Source organism: Brassica napus, chromosome C1 (assembly GCF_020379485.1).
Source record: "Brassica napus cultivar Da-Ae chromosome C1, Da-Ae, whole genome shotgun sequence".
NCBI classification, from domain to species: Eukaryota; Viridiplantae; Streptophyta; class Magnoliopsida; order Brassicales; family Brassicaceae; genus Brassica; species Brassica napus.
The window spans coordinates 36718928-36738749 of record NC_063444.1 but is presented as its reverse complement, the minus strand read 5'-3'; the positions used below and the strand labels follow the sequence as shown (position 1 = coordinate 36738749).

Genomic DNA, 19822 nt, shown 5'->3' with positions numbered 1-19822 from the left:
ACTAATTCTATTTTTATTTTTTTTGGAACGCAGACTAATTCTATGTTTACTCCCTTTTGGAATAAAACTGGAGTGAGATTGAAAATGCTTTGAGCTTAAAAAAACAAATTATGTTAGTTTATCTAATAAATCGGTATAGTATACACAATTAGTTTCTTCTAACAATATGAAAACACCACGCTTTTGAATGATTTGTGTACTTTGTGGTAGTGATGCATGTGGAGTTATTAAAATGTTAATTCCGTTTATGATCATTTCAATGCGGTTAACGTTTCGAGGATGAGCAATATCCACACAGTCCATAGAAGAAGACTAAACTAAATGTCTTCATTGGTCTAAAGTCGAACGTTTGAAAGAGTGGCCACTTGTCAAGGAATACAAATCTAACTTCGGTAAAAGCAAGAACAAAACACACAAAGTGGCAAAACGACCAATCAAATAAAAAAGATAGACAAGTGAAACAGTGTGATCATCGTTGATGAAAAGTGGTAGAATAAACGAACCATTCATGTTTCTTATGAGTTTTTTGACACTTGGAGTTTGGAAACAAAACGTTCGTTGGCGTTTTCAAACGCCGCATCTTCGAATTTCCTAGCTCTACAATCTTATATCTATCTATCTATTATAAAAGACTGTTCTCGCACTCGTCAGCCCTCCACGTCGGATTCCAGGTCACAAAGACATTGATTTTGGTGTCGACACGTGTCCTGAAATACAAAACGCAACACTTCGTCGAGGCTTCCTTCCCTGCACACCGTTTCATTTAATCTCTCTTTATGTTTGTTGGGCTTATTTGCCCGTGTATCTTTTAATTTTTAGAGAAAATTACTAAAATGTTATTGAAAAATTGGTTTATTACTAGAGTGTTATACATCTTTTTAAAATTACTAAAATGTTTGGATACCCCTAGTAAATGACAATAAAGATCTTTGGTTAGTTTTTTTAATTGAAATTATTTTTAAAGAGTAAATCCACATCAGTAATAACAATCCACATCAACAAATCCATCGTTTGGTTATCCTCTACCTTCTTTCTTATTGGTCAGTTTCTATACTGCATGGATAAAAATTCTTAACCTAACACACAAATCTCTCTCTCTCTGACGCCTCATTCTCCTCCAATCCATCACGTTTGACCTCCTCACCACCACCACCATCGCCATCTCTCCTTCCGCTCGTCACCACCAGCACCGCTCATTCACTCATCACCACCACCATCGCAATCTTTCCCATCCGCCATCGTTCGTCACCACCACCATCCGCCATCTCTCTCTCTCTCTCTCTCTCTCTCTCTCTCTCTCTCTCTCTCTCTCTCCACGATCTGATTCTCTTCTTCTTTTCCACTCTTGTAGTACTCTCTCCCTCTCTCTTTCTCTTCTTTGAATCTGATTTTGATTTGTTTTTTTGGTAAAGGAAGTTGGAGGAAGCACAAGAGGCCTGACGAGACGAGGTGACTGGAGGTCTCTCTTTTGTTCCATCACCGAACTGCCGCAGACCAAGGTCTCTCTTCCCCCTCCTCTCACTTCTTTTTACTTATCTTCATCTCGTAACATTGTTGGATTGTAGTGGGATTTGTAGTTGTTAAAGTCCGCTACTTTGGATTGTTCTTTGCTCAAGGTTGAGGCAGAGAGAACAGATCCGGAGGCAGGAGGCGAAGAGGAGGTCCGAGAGAAGACAGAGCCAGAGGCTGGAGAAGACAGAAAATCGAGGCGGCTGGAGTTTTTTTTTTTTTAGGTGTAGGTTTTTTTTTTAATTTGGTTTAGTGTAAACCGAGATAGGGAAATGTAGTGGTTTGATTTTATTTTTAATTTCTGGTTTAGTTTTGTAAGCCGGAATGGATTCAACAGAGACGACACGGAGGAGTTCATTGAAACTTGGATACATGGACGAGTTATCACCGAAATGGTACAGAAAACCTGTATTTTTGGTTTTCTATGTAAAAACATAACTCACCTATGTATTTTTTGTTTGATTTATGCTATGTTGACACTACTCAGTCGTGTCGTTTATATATCTCAGCCGTGTCATTTACATAACTCAGTCATACCTCAAACATACCCTAAAATCAGCAAATGTTTAGATAACTCAGCCGTATCGTTTAGATAACTCAGCCGTATCGTTTATATAAATCAGCAATACCTCAAACATACCCTAAAATCGGAAAACTGAATTCAAGTAATTTAAGAAGTTATATTGAAGATAATCTTATCAATATCAAGTGAATATAAATCAACTAAATGTGTATAGTTTCTTGAAGTTAATACTTTAACTTGATCTTGAGATATATGTTCTCTTACAATCACTTATACAATTCTTATTTACAAGACTCTAACTTTAATATTTTCTTAAATCTAAACCTCAAATCCTATACTATAGAATTATAAAGTTATAGAAATTATAAAGTTTATCTTTAAACATTAAATCTGATATATTTTTATTGTTTAAAGTTTAAGGTTTAGGTTTATAGTTTAGAGTTAAACTCAAATTTTAATCATTCAAAAAAAAAAAATCTTTAATTTAAAATTCCATTTAAAATTTTGATTTAAACCCGTAACTATATTATTTAAATTTAAGAAATTTTTAAAACAAAATGAAAAGAACTAAAATTGAAATTATATTGCTTTTTGCATGACCATTGATTGATTTTAGTCTAAGGGTTCAATATTTTCAATATAAAGTTATAATATTTTAAAATTTAAGCTACAAATATTAAATATAAAATTATAAAGTTAAATATTTTCAAAACATTATCTCAAACCATATCTATTTCGAACCTTTAACCCTAAACCCTAAACCACATGCTTTGACCTATACCTTAAAACATTAAACTTGAAACTTTAAACAAAATTTAATTAATCATATACCATAAATTCTAACTACAAATGTTAAAACTCTAATATTTTTGTTATTTAAAAATATAATCTTAAATGTTAAATCGAAACCCAAAACACTATATACAAAACCCTAACCTCACTCAATTATATACCCAAAACTTAAAACTTCGTATTTAAACCACACATAAAAAAATCAACATAATAAAATCCAAGTTTTAAAATTTAAAACTTTATCAAAAATACAGTTTAATATAGAATATAATTTTAACCATCAAAATTAAAACATTAACCATTGATTGTTTTAATCTAAGGGCTACAAATCCATCTTGGGGTTATCTTCTAACTTCTTTCTCATTGGTTAGTTTTTTTAGTACAAGGATTACAATTTTTGACCATTGATTAGTTTTAATCTAATGGTCTAAAATGTTTTTTTTCTTCGCTTTCTCTCTTCTACTTGACGTCTCCTCCTCTTCTTTCCTTTCCTTCGGGAGTTCTTCACAATCCCAGATCTTCTTCATCTCTCTCACTTTCTGTCTTCTAAACAAGAGAAATTCATACATCATCATTCATTTCTTATAACAATTTGTTCTTGTTACTGGAAGGTGGACAAGGCAGAGGAGCTTGGTGGTGGAGGAGGTAACAAAACCGTTGTGTGACTTGAAGACGTCGGAGCTCTCGTGGTAAAGGGACTGCGGCGGAGAAAGAAGAAAACAATAATGACCTTGCGGCCTCGTGATGTGGAAGAAACATACGGTGATTTAGTTAGGTTTAGATTTTGTTGACGACGGCTGCCAGCTTTTTTGTTTCTAGGTTTTAGATTAGGGTTGGTTTAGAATTAAACTCAGCCGTAACGTATGCATAACTCAGCTATAAAGTATGCATAATTTAACCGTAATGTATCTGAATGGTATAAGTCAACCGTAACGTTCCTATAAGTCAGCCCTATACGTCAGTCGTCAAGTGTAATTATTTTCGCGACGTTTCATATTTTGGGCGAGAACAAAATCATTCCTTCAACTCAGAAATCGTCTCCGCAAGCGTCTTATCCCAAATCGTCGTATCGTTTATATAACTCAGCCATGTCGTTTAGATAACTCAGCCGTATCGTTTATATAACTCAGCTGTGTCGTTTAGATAACTCAGCCATATCCCAAACAAACCCTAAAATCAGAAAACTGAATTCAAGTACTTTAAAAAGTTATATTGAAGATCATCTTATCAATATCATGTGAATATAAATCAACTGAATGTGTATAGTTTCTTGAATTTTCAAGTTGAGACTTTAATTTGATCTTGAGATATATGTTCTCTTACAATCACTTATACAAATATACCTTAAACTCAAATTCAGTTGATATATGTTCAATTATATATGTTCTCTTACAATCATTTAGACAAATATATCATAAAACTCAAATTCAGTTGATATATGCTAACTTATATATGTTCTCTTGCAATCACTAAACTATAGCCTTCATTTTCTTACAATTGACGGAACTTAGCCTCCTCATCTCTCTCTCTCTTTAACTCTTTCTTCTTCTACAAAATGACGAAACCGATGAGAGAGGAAGCAGCAGGATGTCGGATCACCATACATGACACTGGAAGAGAGAAAGCTTCTTCTCTAACCGACCATTATCGAAGACGACAACCACTGCTATAGATCTGTCTCATATTTTTGAGTTTTTAGATCTATGTTGTTTATGCGAATGATTTGTCTCTTGAATACTATAAGCCAGCCGTAACATTCCTATAACTCAGCTGTCAAGTGTAATTTTTTTCGCGGCGTTTCGTATTTTGGGCGGGAACAAAATATTTTGGGCGGGAACAAACTCATTCCTTCAACTCTGAACACAATACTAAAACTTTAATCTTTTCTTAAATTTGAACCTGAATCCCTAAACTATAGAACTATAAGGTTATAAAAATTATAAACTCAGCTGTAACGTATGCATAAGTCAGCTGTAATTTGATTATAACTCAGCCGTAACGTTTGCATAACTCGGCCGTAAAGTATGCATAACTCATTCGTAACGTATCTGAATAGTATAAGCCAGCCGTAAAGTTCCTATAACTCAGCCATCAAGTGTAATTTGTTTCGCGACGTTTCATATTTTGGGCGGGAACAAAATCTTTCCTTCAACTCTGAACACTATATAAAACTTTAATCTTTTCTTAAATTTGAACCTCAAACCCTAAACTATAGAACTATAAAGTTATAAAATTATAAAGTTTATCTTTTGAACACAATATTAAAACTTTAATATTTTCGTAAATTTGAACTTCAAACCCTAAACTATAGAACTAACGTATGCATAACTCAGCCGTAACGTATGCATAATTCAGCCATAACGTATGTGTTGAAGACTCACTGTATGAACTAAAGTAATCATATTCAGATGACGCACCATCTGAGTCATCAAACATATAAAATCAGCTTTTAAATTCATCATATTCTTAGTCTTCTCTCCTTTTCTTACTTTTTTATTCAACTCTCTCTTTTTCTTACAATTTACAGGACTTAGTTTCTTCATCTCTCTCTTTGAGTCTTCTTCTTCTGCAAGACGACGAATCCAATGAGAGAGGGAGCATTCTTGCTGGATATCGGACGCATTCTTACAGGATGTCGAGCCGCCATTCATGACACTAGAGGAGAGGAAGCTCCTCTTTAACCGATCATCATCGAAAACGACGACGACTGCAGTAGAACTGTCTCAGATTTTCAATTTTTTTTTAAATCTTTGTTTATAGACCTAGTTGCGGAAACAATAATTACCAGATCCATAAGATCTCAGAGAAAGATGAAGAATAAGATGAAGAAGATAGATAAAAAAGATGAAGAAGAAAGATAACGTAGAACCTTATTTTACTGTTGTAACATTAGACTAGTAATGACATGGCAATCCGAGTTGATGACATGGCGGATGACATGAAAAATTGGTTAGTCAGCCGCCAAACGAATATATAACTCAGCCTAAATAAATCAGCCCTTGTGTACAATGTAAGTTAGCCGAAACGTGGATACTATTTTAGTAATTAATCTTTTGCTAATAAATCATCCGTAATTAGGATGCAAAATTATAAGTCAGCCGTATCGTCAAATAAATCAGTCGTCAAACGAACGCTATTCTAGTAATTAATCTTTTGCTAATAAGTCAGTCGTAAATAAGCTAAATTTACTGTTAATCCATCCAATTATGGCTGATTAAATATAACTCAGCCGTAACAACATCCCATAAGTCGGTCGTAAGTTCAATAACTCAGCCAGTCGATGTTCATTAACTTAGCCGTGTAAACATAACTCAGCCATGTCTTAACTATAACTCAGCCGAATTTTCCAGAAATCAAACCGCTGAAGCGCGTGTACGTAAGTCAGCCGTTATCCCATAAATCAGCCAGATTTCTGTAAATCAGACTTATGTTCTTAAGTCATCCGTTTTCTCTTAAGTAAGTCGTGTAGTTTAATTCAGCCGCAACGTAGCAATAACTCAGTCGTAACGACGTATATAGAGCTTTACGACTGACTTAATGAAAACACGGAACATAATTCTTACGTGGCGCCGGGTTTTTGTTTATGTATCACTAAAAAGTAATGGCATTTTTGTAAATACGTTTTTTCTCATAATATAAAAAAAGGGCACGTTTGGTATAAAAGAATGGCAGTAATAAAAAAAAGATTTGTATGGCTTAGTCAATTATCCTAAAATATGTAATGTTTGAGTAAACTTCCCTAATTTTTATCTTAATAGGCCCAGTGGAATTGTTCTTACGGGAGGAATTTAGGATCAGGTTCGTCGCTCCTCTTCGTTAAGCAGCGTCTGTTCTGCTTCCACGATCTCTGAAACGGCCAGATTAATGGCTTATGTGATTAATTCCATTAACTCGATCTTCATCTTTCTTGACGACGTCTCTTATATGTCACTGATGAGGCGGCGTAAATTTTCGACGATGCATTTAATCAAAGGCATTTACTCAATATTGACCTATAAATAAGTGTGTCCGGTTCTGTTAGATTCATCAGTTTCTCTTTCTCAATCGCTATAGTCCTTGTAAAATCTCTCACCAGGAATGACTGACTCATTGATTTTGCTAGCCGACTTGAAAGCTGGATGTTGCTTCAACACTGAAGTCTGATTGTTGAAGCTCCTCCTTGACGAGAAGGTAATTCCGGTGGACATTATCTGTTTCTTAGTGTTTTTACGAGAAAGGCTGCGAACTTATGGGTTGTTGATCTTTTGCAGGCCACAATGATTCAAGGTTCCGTCCATGCCCACCGCCTCAACACCTTCCGCGTAGCACTGTTAACTTCAAGCTGTCCGACTCCGATCTCTCTATAGGCTTCAATGAAACCGTCTTGCTGAGATAACCTAACCGGCCAATCCAATACCCATGTAGCTGCTCAAGTTCTGCAATGAACATCAGGTACTTGCAAACATCAATACTCATCTCCTGGGTACTAACCTAACTGGCGCGCGGGTCAGGGTCTAGTTATAGTTATACAACCACTTAGTTCTTCATCAGCTCTTTCTTTCTCTATGTTCTTCATTTTATCCACTCAGCCTATATCTTCTTTTCTTTTACTGTTAGTTCTCAGTTCTCATATACTATATATTTTCTTATCAAGGAAAACTTTGAACAGAATTTAGAGTTTTAGGATTTCTAGTTCTGCTCTTTTAAATTTTAGTACTTCTGAATTGGTGTTTTGGCTTTAAACTTTTAATCTACCAATGGAATTGGTATTTTAGTTTTCTTTTTACTGTCTTTATCAATGGCTTAAGTTCTTAACATAACTTAAAAGTTAGGAATAAATAATTACGGTTTTTCATGTGTGTTACACATGGCGATCGACTTGCCTCGTCATGGCGCTTGGCGAGGGTCGAGCACCTCATCGCATTTGTTCGCAACACGCTATTTAAAACCAGCTTGCACCTTTGATTATCCAGTAACGGTTACTTGACTTATAACTTCGAATGAACACTTGCAAACACCAACCTATTACACCACCATATCCGGAGACTAGAGAACTTGGCAAGTCATGTACCCTTCTCATATGCTAATTACTCATCTCTCTCCTATTTTGTTTCTTTCAAACTTCTGTGAATTTAATGATTGATATTTTTTTGTAGATGATGTTTTGCGTATAGTGATTGCGGGAATGGAGAGATATGCGTTAAAAGGAGTTGCATCGAACTTAGTAATATATCTAAGAAAATGTAATGAAGATGAGTAATTCAAGAGCAGTCAAGACAGTAAACACTTGGGCTGGTTTTATTTCTATGTTGCCTCTCTTCTCTGCTCCTTTGGTGATGCGTATTGTAGATTCTTCACTATCCTTGCTTCACTATCCTTGCTTCTTATTCTGTCTACTTTGTGGTACGAGTCTTTTACATTGAACTATATACATATTTGTGTCAGTCTATGTATACTTACGTTGATGTTGAAACACTCTTTATCGTCAAATTATGTTTATCCAATGAGATTTGCTATTGGCTATCTTATGATCGATTATCATTTTTACTTTTAACATTATGATCTATTATTGAAACTATTTTGTTAGTAATCAGTCATGCAGTGACCAAGTAATGGTGTGCACTAAGTAGTGTTAGAACGAAAGGTTTTGAATCAGTCATGCAGTGACCAAGTAATGGTGTGCACTAAGTAGTGTTAGAACGAAAGGTTTTGAATCAGTCATGCAGTGACCAAGTAATGGTGTGCACTAAGTAGTGTTTGAAAATTGGTTTAGACTATCTAAAATAGTGTCATGGGTAACCCTAAATTTAAAGGAGCTACGTATTTTGGCCTCAGATCATGTATGTTCTATAAGTTTTCTAAAATGTATATTTTCTACAATCTTAATGGTTTTGAACCAAAACTAATTATAAATTTTAAAACAATGAATTAATTTTTAAGGAATTTTGTAATAACTAAAAAGAAATAAAATATTATTATACTAATATATTTGATCGTTTTAATATTAAAAATTTGAAAGAAACAACAAATATTTTAACACTAAATCCAATAAATAATTTATAAACAATTGTACATTTTGAACACAAAATACTTTTGACAACTGAATACAAAATAATACTTCATTTGTTCCTAAATATAAGATGTTTAGGTAAAACACACACATATTAAGAAAATTATTTTTTGTCTAGAAACTGCCATTAAAACTATAAATTAAGAAATATTTACTCTGAGAGACACAAGTTGAGTTTACAATATTGATATCACTCAAATTACCCTAAGGAGTGAATTACTCTCTCAAATAAGAGGTTCGGATGTAGTACTTAGGGATCGAATCCACATAGACTCTAGGATTACACAATAGATTATGGTCTTGAAATAAATCTAGATTTAATGGTTTAAAGTTTTAAAGCAGTAAATGAATTGGTGAGCAAGTTTATTGCTCGATTGATTGTTTTGAGGTTGTTAACGGTTGGGTGAAAGAGCTAGATTCAGGTATATTCTCAGGTATGATAAGTAAAACTTAATTTGAGAAATTAGGGGTTTATTAATATTAATTGTTCTTGAATTCAAACTAAGGTATAATCTATTTGATTATCTAATCTGGATCTCGGATCTCAACTCTCGTATTTTAATCACGAGAAAGTGTTGATCGATAATTCTTTGTGAATATCGATCGATACACCTTTCAAAATATCGATCGACAGGGCTATCGTTGCGTCGATCGATACTAGACCAATTCTCGTCTGTATCTAGTCAGTTAGATCATTCTAGTTATTTTCAGGTATTGAGTCAAGCAATGGCTTGATCCCAATTAATCCTAAGATCTAAGTTTGAAGGGTGATCAATCCTAAACATATTTCTAAACACCCTAACAACGGTTCAAGTTACCAATACATATATCATCCTATTGAGAAACCTAAATCTAACAATAAGACTACTCAGACATATTCATAAGAAACATGGTTATGATAGTCTGAATAATACTTAAATAAATGAATAATACAAAATAAAGTAAACAAATAAAGGGAGTTCAAGATCTTTCCTCTCTCAAGGTGTACAGATCTCTCTCTCCAATCCTAAGCTCTCTCTCTCTAGAATAGTATGCAGCATAGCCGTCAACAATGGCTTAGAAAACAGTAAAATAGGGTTTCAGGTCGTCTAGGGGTATATTGGTAATATGTGGTGACTTCTGGGCCTAAATTGGTCACGAAACAAGCTTGTCCGGTTTTCTGGGATCACTGTCGACCGACCCCAATGATGCAATATCGATCGACAGTCCTTCATTTCTTCGACAGCTTCCTCTCGCGAGGCAGACTGACCCCTCTTACGTAAAACATGCATAACTTCTGCTACAGGATGCTGATTGACCTCAAACCGGTGGCGTTGGAAAAAAACTAACTCAATGCTCTATCTTATGTCAAAATATGGGCTCAATCTAACGGTGGGAAGGTCTCCATCCATAGATAAACATATGATGCGTCTGTGCAGTTCTGCACCTCAAAAGGCTCCAAAATCATCATATTTCTCTAGAACGTACCTGAACCTGTAAATACTCTAAATAGACTCTATATAGTAGTAAATATATATTAAAATACTTATAAACCATGGCTAAAAGTGGGTAAAATTCATGGTCTATCAACTCCCCCAGACTTACTCTTTTGCTTGTCCTCAAGCAAAACAGACTAGAGCAGTCTCCCTGAGAGAGGTTTGAAAACATCAGGGATTCTCATGATTTAAAACTTAGAATCACCACCTCTACAATATTGCAATCCACATATAAAAATTCCTAATCACAAAAGCACATTATACCATATCCTAGCTTAGCAACCAAATTCACCTAGCCAACAACTTAGCAAATCCTGTCTGACATTCCCCTCTACCAACCTCATTTGTTAGCATATATAAAAGTGCATGCTTTACCTTGGGAGTATCAATCACAGGATGCAAGAATTTTCAAACAAGTATCTGGATCTGCAGGTAAAAGCTAGTTCCTATCTTTTCTCTCTACTAATTTCTCTCTTTAGTCAAAGTATGCTTATATTGCAAGATCATTGACCAAGATTGGACAGGCTTCCATGAATCAAGCCTTAATGGTGGTTGCCACCAAGTCATGTTCACTTCTTTTTGACCTATATCCAAGAATTCATATGAATCGAACCTTGATGATTGCCGCCACCAAGTCCCGTTCGAATTCTTTTTGTTGGAATCCTTATGAAGCAAGCCTTTATGGTTGTAGCCACCAAGTCATGTTCGGATTCCACATAACTAACACCTATTATATATATATATATATATATATATTCTTTTTCTTTTTCTTTTTTTTTTTTTTTGTTTTTTGAAAATAAATATCTCTACCTATAAATCTAGGGTCGAAATAGAGAGAGAAAATGTGATAAATCTACACAAGGCTTTACCTTCCAGACTTGTTTGAAGAATCTGATCCCATGTATACCAAATCCCAAGACAAGCAGTTGTGTCAGGTTTAGTGTTGGAGGTTAGCTTTGGTTCCTTCAAACAATCTCAGCAAGTGTGAATAGTTGACAGATTGATTCACTTTAGTGTCTTTAGTACTATCTGCAATCAGTAAGTCTAGAATGGTGCTAAAGAGTGGTTAGATAACAAGCAAAAATCTAAAAAGTTCATTATCCCCTTCTTGACTCAATAAAACTCTTTTGAAATTTTTTTTTAAGACTCATGAACACACTAATATCAGTAAACATCCCCCTAGACTTAAATTACACTGTCCCCAGTGTATATCCAGTCGGAGTTATGGTGAGAACTAATCATAAGTACACAATTTAACAAGTTAGAACGATATACCTGCCCGGGTTAAGTGTCGATCGATGGAAAGGAGTTACCATCGGTCGATTTTAGGTGATGTACTGTCGATCGATATCGACATGCTCTCATCGGTCGATTTTATAATCGTTAACTCAGATTTTTAAAAAAAAATTAATTTAACTAAATCCTAAATATCCTAAAACTAGAAATGGGTTGCCTCCCATTCAGCGCTTATTTTAAGTCTTGAGCTCGACTCGAGGTCTGATCTGTCTAATTATCAGGAAGAAGGCCTAAGTTTAAAGGCCTGCTAATTGGCGGTTTAGCCCAATAGTGTTTCACTCATTGACCATTCACTGTAAATTCTTCTCCTTTATCGTTTATAAGTGTGATGGCTCCATAATGTTTGACATCCACAACAGTGAAAGGACCTGACCAACGAGATCGGAGTTTTCCGGGAAACAACATAAGCCGAGAGTTATATAACAGCACTTGATCATTTGGTTCGAAGTGCCTGGAGATGATCTTTTTATCATGATATGCTTTCGTTTTCTCTTTATAGATATTTGAACTCTCATAGGCTAAGTGTCTTATTTCATACAGCCCGTTAAGCTGCATTAGTCTCCTTTTGGCATCTGGTTTGATGTCGAAATTTAATAATTTTATAGCCCATGCTGCCTTATGTTCTAACTCAACCGGTAAGTGACAGGATTTTCCATAGAGTAGGTGAAATGGGGTTGTTCCTAGTGGGGTTTTGTATGCAGTTCGGTAGGCCCAAAGTGCATTGTCCAGTTTTCTAGACCAATCTTTCTAGGGCTGGGAAAATAAACTGAACCCAAAAACCCGAACCGAACCAAACCCGATCTGATAAAAATGAATCTAAACCGATCCGAACCCGGCATAAATACCGAATGGATCTTGTTTTATGCTATTTCGGGTTATGGGTATTATCCAAACGGAACCCGAACCAAAATGGATACCCGATAGAATCCGAAAAATTCAAAATTTCCAAAAAGAACTTGTACCAAACATGATCTCAATTCCTAATATGTATTCAAAATATATTGAACATCTAAAAAAATTATCTATTATATGAAGATTGATGGTTGAAGGTTGAAGTTTTTAGATTTTTGTGTTGTTTTCACTGAATAATGTTTTTTATTTCATGAAAACTTGGTTTTCGTTTTGTGCTTTCATTTATTTGGTTTTCTTTTGATCAATAACTATGCTTACCTTTCACTTGATTTTGAATGATCACATTTGATGTTCCTATCTTTTGTTTGAACCGATTTTATTTATGTTTTGGTTACAAAATAGGTACAAATCAAGTATTTTAAAACCGAAGAATCGATTTTACTTACTTTTTGGTTACAAAGTAGATATAAATCAGGTACATTTAAACCGAAGAACCGATTGGGACCCGAACCCGAAAGTAAATCGGGTTGTACCGGTTCTTTGAAGATTTACTAACCCCGGCCCGAACCCGATAGAACCCGAACCAGTCCCAAACCAAATTTTTATATAACCCAAACGGGGCTGATTTTGATAAACCCGAAAAACCGAAACCCGATTGGACTAAACCGAAACCCCATTGGAACCCCGAATGCCCATGCCTAAATCTTTCCTATAAGTTCCTACGGTCTTTTCTAAGATTTCTTTGATCTGTCGATTTGAGACTTCTACTTGCCCACTTGTTTGCGGATGGTAGGGCGTAGCAACTCTGTGGTGAACTCCATTCTTCCGGGGTAATCCATCAAAAATTTGTTAATAAAATGGGAGCCACCGTCACTTATGACTATTCTAGGAACTCCAAATTTTGGAAAAATAATGCTCTTGAAAAGCTTGATAACTATAGATGCATCATTTGTTGGGGAAGTTACTGCTTCGACCCATTTTGATACATAATCAACAGCGACTAGTATGTATTTGTTCCCATACGAAGAAGGGAAAGGACCCATGAAATCTATTCCCCAATAATCAAAGACTTCTACCTCTAGAATAGATTTATGTTTCATTTCATTTCTTTTACTGATTTTCCCCCTTCGTTGGCATCTGTCGCATTGTGCTATAAATTCATGAGCATCGCGAAACATGGTCGGCCACTAGAATCCTGCCTCAAGAATTTTAGATACCGTTATAAAGGTTGCAAAATGTCCGGCGTAGTCGGATCCATGGCATTGGAATAAGATATCAGGGGTTTCAGTTTCGGCGATGCAACGTCTATATATCCCGTCAGAGCAATGTTTTTAGAGATATGGCTCGTCCCAGTGATATCTCCTAACTTCTCGTAAAAATTTCTTCCTTGTGTAGTCTCTCAACTCTTCGGGTTCTATGTCAGCAGCTAAATAGTTTACTATATCAGCGTACCAAGGTCTTTCCTTTGAACCTTGTCCGACTACATGCACTTCTCGATGCAGGCTTTCATCTACGGGGGAATCACGGTCAGGGTACAGCTCATTGTGCGCGACGTCAACTTTTATATCGAAGGTGAGGGTTTTGGGATTTGTATCTTCGCTCAGAATATCTGAAGTATCGATCGACATACTTTCATCGTCGTCGATCGACCTGGTATTGTCGTAATCGATCGACATTGCATCGTTATCATCGATCGATAGGTCCTCGGAACTGAGACATACATTCCCGATGAACGAATCCGTTTGGTAGACATTTTCAGTTGGTAAGAAATCATCGATATGGACGTCGTTTTCTATTCTTATCTGGGAAAGATGATCTGCAACTCCATTTTCTACTCCTCTTTTATCTTTAATCTCGATGTTGAATTCTTGAAGTAGGAGGATCCATCGCAGGAGTCGTGGTTTCGCATCTTTCTTTTGCATTAAATATTTAATTGCAGCGTGGTCAGTATGAACGATGACTCGTGAAGCAACCAGGTATTGGTGGAACTTTTCAAATGCATAAACTAAAGCAAGCAGTTCTTTTTCTGTTGTTGCGTAATTCCTTTGTGCCTCGTTGAGTGTTCGACTGGCATAGTAAACTGCATGTAGCTTTCTGTCTTTTCTTTGGCCTAGAACTGCTCCTACAGCGAAATCGCTCGCATCGCACATGATTTCGAAAGGAAGATTCCAGGCAGGTGCCACTACAAGAAAACATGCCTATTGCAACAGAAATTTGCAACAGAAATATTCCCTCGCAAAATTGCAACGGAACTACGAGTGAATAGCGACGAGAAACAATACCCTCGCAAAACGCTTGCAAATTTGTAACGAAATAAGTTCCTCGCAAATTTGCGACCAGTTTGCGAGGGAAATATGACAAACCGACGCAAAGCCGACGCAAATTTGCGATGAAAAGTCTTGTCGCAAAACCGTTGCAAATTTGCGAGGATTTTGCATTCGAAGTGCATTTCAAATTATTCTCCTTGCAATTTCGTTGCAAAACAGATAGGTTTTATAATACACGTTTTTTTTTCGTGTAACTAATTTATTAACCTCGCAAATTCCGTCGCAAAACGGATAAGTTGGTGATACACGTTTTCTATATGTGTAACTAATTTTTGCAAGGGAAAGAATGCCCACGTTAATCCCTTGCAAAGTTGTTAGAATTCCCTCGCTAATCCCTTGCAAATTTGTTAAGCATTGCAAAACCGTTGCAATATCTGTTGCAATTCACTCGCAAATCCCTTGCAAAAACCTTGCAATTATCTTTTAAATGTCTATATATAGCAGCTGTGATCAGTTAGTAAAACATAGAAGAAAAAAAACGAAAACAAGTTGTGCAAAGAAGGAATTTTTTAAAAAAAAAAAAAAAGAGTTGAGAGAAAAATATATTAAGAAAGAAAAAAGAAAAAAAAAATTGAGAGAAAAATGGCGTCCAGAAATGATATATATGCGTTACGGGCATGGATGTACAATCATAGAGATCCGGATACCGGTGAAGTGACGAGAGAATATCGGGCGGGGCTACGGGGTTTCTTACAACAGGCAACTAACCAACCATTTGCAAGGGAAAATGGTAAAATATTCTGTCCCTGTGTAAAATGCAAGAACGAACCATATTTAGAAATTGATACTGTGAAGAAGCATCTATATAATAGAGGATTTAGACCACAGTACTACATATGGTTTTTGCATGGGGAAGGTGCATCAAGTAGTAGTACGGGTCAGGGATTTGAACTACCAAGTTATAATGCTAATTATTATGATCCTCGTGAGTCAAATATGTTTGGAAATAATGCGGGTGATGGGTATGAGCAAAATATGTTTGAAGATAATGCGGGAGATAGGTATGAGCAACATGGAAATAGATATCACAATATGGTTACAGATGCATTGCATGAAGCTGCTATTCCTGATAGTAGTAGGGAAGAACCTAACATAGACGCACAAAGGTTTTATAATATGTTAGATGCTGCCAATGAACCTATCTACGAAGGATGTAGAGAAGGGCTTTCAAGATTATCACTAGCATCTAGGATGATGACAATTAAAAGTGATCATTCTCTAAATGAGAAGTGCATGGATTCGTGGGCTCAACTCATTAATGAGTATTTACCGGAAGGTAATCTTGCTGCCGATAATTTTTATGAAATTCAGAAGCTAGTTGCAGGTCTTGGTCTACCATCTGAAACAATTGATGTGTGCGTTGACAACTGCATGATTTTCTGGAAAGATGATGAAAATCTGGAGGGATGCCGATTTTGTAAAAAGCCAAGATATCAAGAAACCACAGGAAGGAATTGTGTGCCTTACAAACGTATGTGGTACTTACCGATCACAGATAGATTGAAGCGTTTATATCACTCAGAAAGGAAAGCCGCGTGGATGAGATGGCATGCCCAACATTCGGTGAAAGATGGCGAGATTACACATCCCTCAGATGCTAAGGCATGGAAACACTTTCAAACCGTATATCCCGACTTTGCGAGTGAGTGTAGAAACGTTTATCTTGGTCTATGCACATATGGATTTAGTACATTTGGTATGTCTGGAAGGCAATACTCTTTATGGCCAGTCATCTTGACGCCATACAATCTCCCTCCGGATATGTGCATGCAAAGAGAATTTTTGTTCTTGAGTGTTCTAGTGCCTGGTCCAAAACATCCAAAGCGAGCACTTGATGTATTTTTGCAACCTTTGATCCATGAGCTGAAGCTGTTGTGGCATTTTGGCGAGGAGACATGGGATTATTCGCAGCAGCAGAACTTCAATATGCGTGCAGTGCTTATGTGGACCATAAGTGACTTTCCCGCATATGTAATGTTATCGGGTTGGACCACACATGGAAGATTATCATGTCCATATTGTATGGAGAAGACAGATGCTTTTCAGCTGAAAAATGGGAGGAAGTCATGTTGGTTTGATTGTCACCGTAGGTTTCTTCCGCCGCATCATACATATCGTAAGAACAAGAAATTGTTTAGGAAAAACAAGGTGGTCCATGCTCCTCCCCCAATAATGCAATCAGGAGCATCTTTGTTAGAGGAAATTGACTATTATGGTGCTAACGAGACATGTAAAGTTGGGGGAAATTGGCACATTCCAGCTAACATGCCAGACGGGTATACGACATCTCATAATTGGCATAAGAAGAACATATTTTGGCAACTTCCATATTGGAAAGATCATCTCTTAAGGCACAATCTTGATGTGATGCACATAGAGAAGAATGTTTTTGAGAGTATCATGAACACTCTTTTGAATGTGAAGGGAAAGAGTAAAGATAATTTGAAATCGAGGTTAGATTTGCCGGATTTATGTGCAAGACCAGAGCTGCATGTGACAAGAGAAGGAAAATTACCAGTTCCGGATTTTAGATTGTCTGGGGTGGCAAAGCAAAAGTTGTTCGAATGGGTAAATTCAGATGTGAAATTCCCAGATGGTTATGTGTCAAAATTCTCGAGATGCATCGAGAATGGACAAAAATTTTCTGGTATGAAGAGTCACGATTGTCACGTTTTCATGCAACGACTCCTACCATTCGCAATGACGGAGCTATTACTAAAACACGTCCATGAAGCAATAGCGGGTAATAAAAGTGACTTTTAAAATTGTATATAAATTTATTGTATGTGTTAATTGAAATAATATTTTTGTTTGATGATGAATTTGTAGGAATTGGAGCATTTTTCAGGGATCTATGCACCCGAACATTAACAAAGGATGGGATCGATTTGTTAGCCAAGAATATTCCTGTTTTGCTTTGCAATCTGGAGAAAGTCTTCCCCCCATCTCTATTTGACGTTATGGTACATCTCATGATTCATCTACCTCTTGAAGCGGCTCTTGGGGGTCCTGTACAATTCTGATGGATGTATGTATTTGAAAGATTCATGGGATTTCTCAAAACGTTTGCCAAAAATCTTGCCAGAGTCGAGGGTTCGATAGTTGCAGGAAGGCTTACGGTGGAAACTTCACACTTCACATCCTACTACTTTAGCCCAACCGTTATAACGAAGAAGACCGCTCCTAGACGATACGACGATGGAGGAGTTGCACCTTCATATCTTGTTAAAGACATTCCTGACATATTTTGTCAGATTGGAAGACTTGGTGGCAAAATGAAAGAAGTTTGGTGGGAAGATCATGCACATGCTCGTGCGGCTCATGTTTATATTATGCGAAACATTGACTACTTGCATGAGTTTGAAAGGTACTTATACAAATTGAACATATATATATATATATATGTTGTTGGTTACTTTGGTTTTATATTTACATATACGCCTAACAAATAACCATTCTTATTTGCAGTATATTCAACTTACAAATTCGAGAACACTATCCTGATTTAGAAGAAAAGGATTATGAGCAGTTGAACGAACGAGATTATCCTGGGTGGTTACAATACTATGTACGTACAACCTTTAGTCTTTTAAATATTAAGATAAATTATTTAAAATATTTATATATTTTGAGCAGGTGAAAAATGGATGTCATGACAAACCAATTCCACGATGGTTGTATGAATTTGTTGACGAACCGGTTGCTAAGATCACTACTGCTCCAATGTACTTTACTCGTGGATACACTTTTCATACTTTCACACACGGCTCGAAGAGATCAACGGCAAATTTTGGAATCCAAGTCCAAGGTGAAACTGACTTCTACGGTGTATTGCAACAGATCATAGAAATCACTTATCCGGGAACCATCAACTTAAAATGCGTATTATTTAAGTGTGATTGGTATGATCCAGCGAATGGCCGAGGAGTCCGAACAAATAACCTTGGGGTGATCGATGTCAATGCAAATAGAAGCTATGCAAAATTCGAACCCTATTGCCTTGCATCACAAGCAGATCAAGTGTGTTTTCTTCAATATCCTAGGATTAGAGAAAGACGTGAAATGTGGTTATCAGTGATTAAAGTGAATCCGCGTGGACGTATATTTGTCGGAGAAATTGAAGATGTCGCAATGCAGGGCGAAAGAGTTGTTGAAATGTCCGTCCCAACTGAATCAACAGAGAATATCATACACATTGATCCAAACAACCAAGAAGTAGAAGTCATTGTTTATGATTCCACAGAAGGGTCTGTTTCGGAAGAAGATGAGTTTGATGCTGAAACTGAGGAAGATGACACCACAAACGATGAGGCTGAAACTAGTGATAGTGAATATATATCTGGAAATGAGTCTGATTAAATAAAATGTCGCATGTATGCTGTAATTTCTTATATATTTTTTTTCTTTAGAATATGATTTTGGAACGGAATTGCGAGCGAAATGCAAGAAAAAACATAAAATCTCGCAAAGTGCTCGCAAATGTGCAACGGTTTTGCAATGGTATGAAAGTGAGTCCTCGCAATTGCACTGCAATTTGCAACGACTTTGCAACGGTATCCACTTATTTGCTCGCAAGGTCGTTGCAATGTGCAACGGTTTTAGCTTTGTAGGGTTTCATCAACCTTTTAGTGTTATATAACACTTTTAATAGAAACATTAGATATTTTAAATGTAGTACGACAAATAATTTAATAGATTTACTTGAGAAAGTATATAAAATCCCAATTTCGGAGATTTGAATTAATGATACGGAAAACATATACCATAAACATTGGAAACACTTAATATCAAAACTAAACTTACGAAATACGTTAACAATAATCCGATACAAAAAAAAAATAGATATACTTTTTGCAACGGTTTTGCAACGGTGTGAAAGTGAGTCCTCGCAATAGCATTGCAATTTGCAACGAGTTTGCAACGGTACGCACTTATTTGCTCGCAAGGTCGTTGCAATTTGCAACGGTTTTGCAACGGTTTTAGCTTTTTAGGGTTTCAT

General features: G+C 36.2%; 1 protein-coding gene and 2 long non-coding RNA genes across 3 annotated transcripts; all 3 read left to right on the top strand.

Annotated features, from left to right (window-relative positions):
- Nucleotides 1-501: 501 nt before the first annotated feature.
- LOC125580191 lies at nt 502-2012 on the top strand. The gene is made up of 2 exons (XR_007317936.1): nt 502-1499; nt 1566-2012. It is a non-coding gene; the product is annotated as an uncharacterized LOC125580191 (long non-coding RNA).
- Nucleotides 2013-6611: 4599 nt separating this feature from the next.
- Nucleotides 6612-8326, top strand: LOC125580190. Its single transcript, XR_007317935.1, has 2 exons — nt 6612-6994; nt 7075-8326. It is a non-coding gene; the product is annotated as an uncharacterized LOC125580190 (long non-coding RNA).
- Nucleotides 8327-14611: 6285 nt separating this feature from the next.
- Nucleotides 14612-18393, top strand: LOC106393281. The gene is made up of 3 exons (XM_048744361.1): nt 14612-17566; nt 17653-18190; nt 18292-18393. Exons 1-2 carry the CDS (start codon nt 15406-15408, stop codon nt 17844-17846), a joined length of 2355 nt encoding a protein of 784 aa, XP_048600318.1. The 5' UTR covers nt 14612-15405; the 3' UTR covers nt 17847-18190; nt 18292-18393.
- The last annotated feature ends 1429 nt before the right edge of the window (nt 18394-19822 follow it).